Source organism: Chenopodium album, chromosome 6 (assembly GCF_948465745.1).
Source record: "Chenopodium album chromosome 6, dcCheAlbu1.1, whole genome shotgun sequence".
Taxonomy (NCBI): domain Eukaryota; kingdom Viridiplantae; phylum Streptophyta; class Magnoliopsida; order Caryophyllales; family Amaranthaceae; genus Chenopodium; species Chenopodium album.
This window is the reverse complement of record NC_137839.1, coordinates 16,004,006-16,005,869: the sequence shown is the minus strand read 5'-3', so window position 1 is coordinate 16,005,869 and position 1,864 is coordinate 16,004,006. Positions and strand designations below refer to the sequence as shown.

At 38.0% G+C, this 1,864-nt stretch overlaps 1 protein-coding gene across 1 annotated transcript; it reads right to left on the bottom strand.

Moving 5' to 3' along the window:
• Positions 1-655: 655 nt before the first annotated feature.
• On the bottom strand, positions 656-1,864 carry LOC145636723 (F-box protein CPR1-like). Its single transcript, XM_081688281.1, has one exon. It carries the CDS (start codon positions 1,862-1,864, stop codon positions 656-658), a length of 1,209 nt encoding a protein of 402 aa, XP_081544407.1.

The window sequence follows — 1,864 nt, the reverse complement described above, 5'->3', positions numbered from 1 at the left end:
TGCTAATTCTTGTTTGGACAGTGATTTAATTGTGTGTGCAGATCAATTGTGAAGTTTGGGTAAGAGTGACAAAAGACAGAGGTTTTGGTAGACATTTTAGATTCTAGAAGATCTTCTATATACAAATACTACACATTTTCAAAAGTTTCAATACTTTCAAAGTCTGTATGAAAATTTGCATAAATTTTCATAAATAATGCAGGAATCAAATACGAATCTCATGCCAGTTAGCTTAACTAAAACATTTTGTGACGCTGTCATAGCAATAGAAACCAACAGTACATCTATAATAAAGCACGAGACATAGCAGTGCTAGTCGTTCCTTAATAAAACCGCTATCATGCTAAGAAAATAGGCTAAACTAAATTGTTTTTGCCAGCTACTTTATTACACAATGAATCTAGAAAAAGAACGAAGCATCAAAATAGCTAACACAATGAAATTTTTCTACACAAGCCACTATTTCACCTAACGCCACATTCTGATGAATGGAAGCAGTACAATAATTGTCCTAATATCACAACAAAAGAGATAATGTTCTAAGACATAATTTGCTGTCTAATTGATTTGCTCTGAAAATTATAAGAGATCGACAAACTTTCTGTACCTCAGTACCTGTAAACTCTACTCAATGCCTATTCATCCATTGAATTCCTTAGAAAGTCACCAAGCTCTCAACATAAGAATCTGCACAACATGTTCGATTACCAACAACAGTTACGAAAGCCATTATCCGTTTGCTAGTAATGTTATAAGACATCAGTTTCGTTTCAGAATTAGTCGAAACCACCACGAAAAATTCACCAGTGTACTCATCATAAGTAATCCTTGCAAACTTGTACTCTTTGAAGAAGTTATATGCATCTAAACTCGAACCTCCTTCAAAGCACAGAACCCATGGTTTCTCGCCAACAACCTCTCCAACATCCTCTCCCATAATCCATATCCTGCTACTCTCAGCAGAAATACCGAAAACTGCTAAAGATTTCCCAAAAACAAACAGACACTTGAACATCTCCATACCAGGCAATTCAACACATCGAAATTCCTCAATCCCAAAATCAAAGGACAGAACATTGGTGTATTCAAATCCGCCATCATTTCGAGCCCCATCACTCACTATCCAATGTGCAGCCCCTTGACAGAAATGATGCTGATGCTGTAGTACAGCAAAATACGAAAATGGCTCATTTACCTCAACTGTCTTGATCTTCCAAAGCCGATTAATACCCGAATAAACAGCGATCTCAGACGACAACTTTTTAACAGAAACACCATCATTTCTTCGAAATCCAATCACCTTGTAATCTTTACTAGAAGGATCAAACCCCAGAACCAATTTGTCGTCGCCTTGGCCGAGCAGCCGAGGAAGTGGCCTAGGAGGATCAGGAAGTCTCCAAGATTTTCCAACAGAGGGATTCCATATCTTCAACGACGTATAAATTGTAGCATCATAATCTTGGTACAAAAACAAACCATCAAAAACACCCCAAATCTTGCACTTTTCTGATACCTTAGTAATCTGACGAATTTCCTCAAATGTGAGTTTATTAACAACTCTGATTACTTTTCCTGAGTATCCTAATCGTAAAGGTCCAGTTCTTTCAACTAACAGTAACTGATTCTTGTCAGAATTCTTCTTGAACTGTTCACAGTGTTCTGTAATGAAATCAGGGGAATCGATAATTGAACGCCAAGATTTGCAGACGTCTCGTACTCGTACCAGTGTTTTCACCGGAAGCTTCAGAAATACCTCCGCCCATAAGTCTGGATTTAACTTCATGTCTTCCGGCCACGCGACGTGGTGTCGAGTTTTGGTGTTCCCGCTTTGAAGTATAACCAGAGAGTTTGAAGCAGCTCTCAT

Excerpts from the sequence above, each read along its gene's own strand:
- LOC145636723 (XM_081688281.1), bottom strand. The coding sequence starts at position 1,864 with ATGAGAGCTGCTTCAAACTCTCTGGTTATACTTCAAAGCGGGAACACC.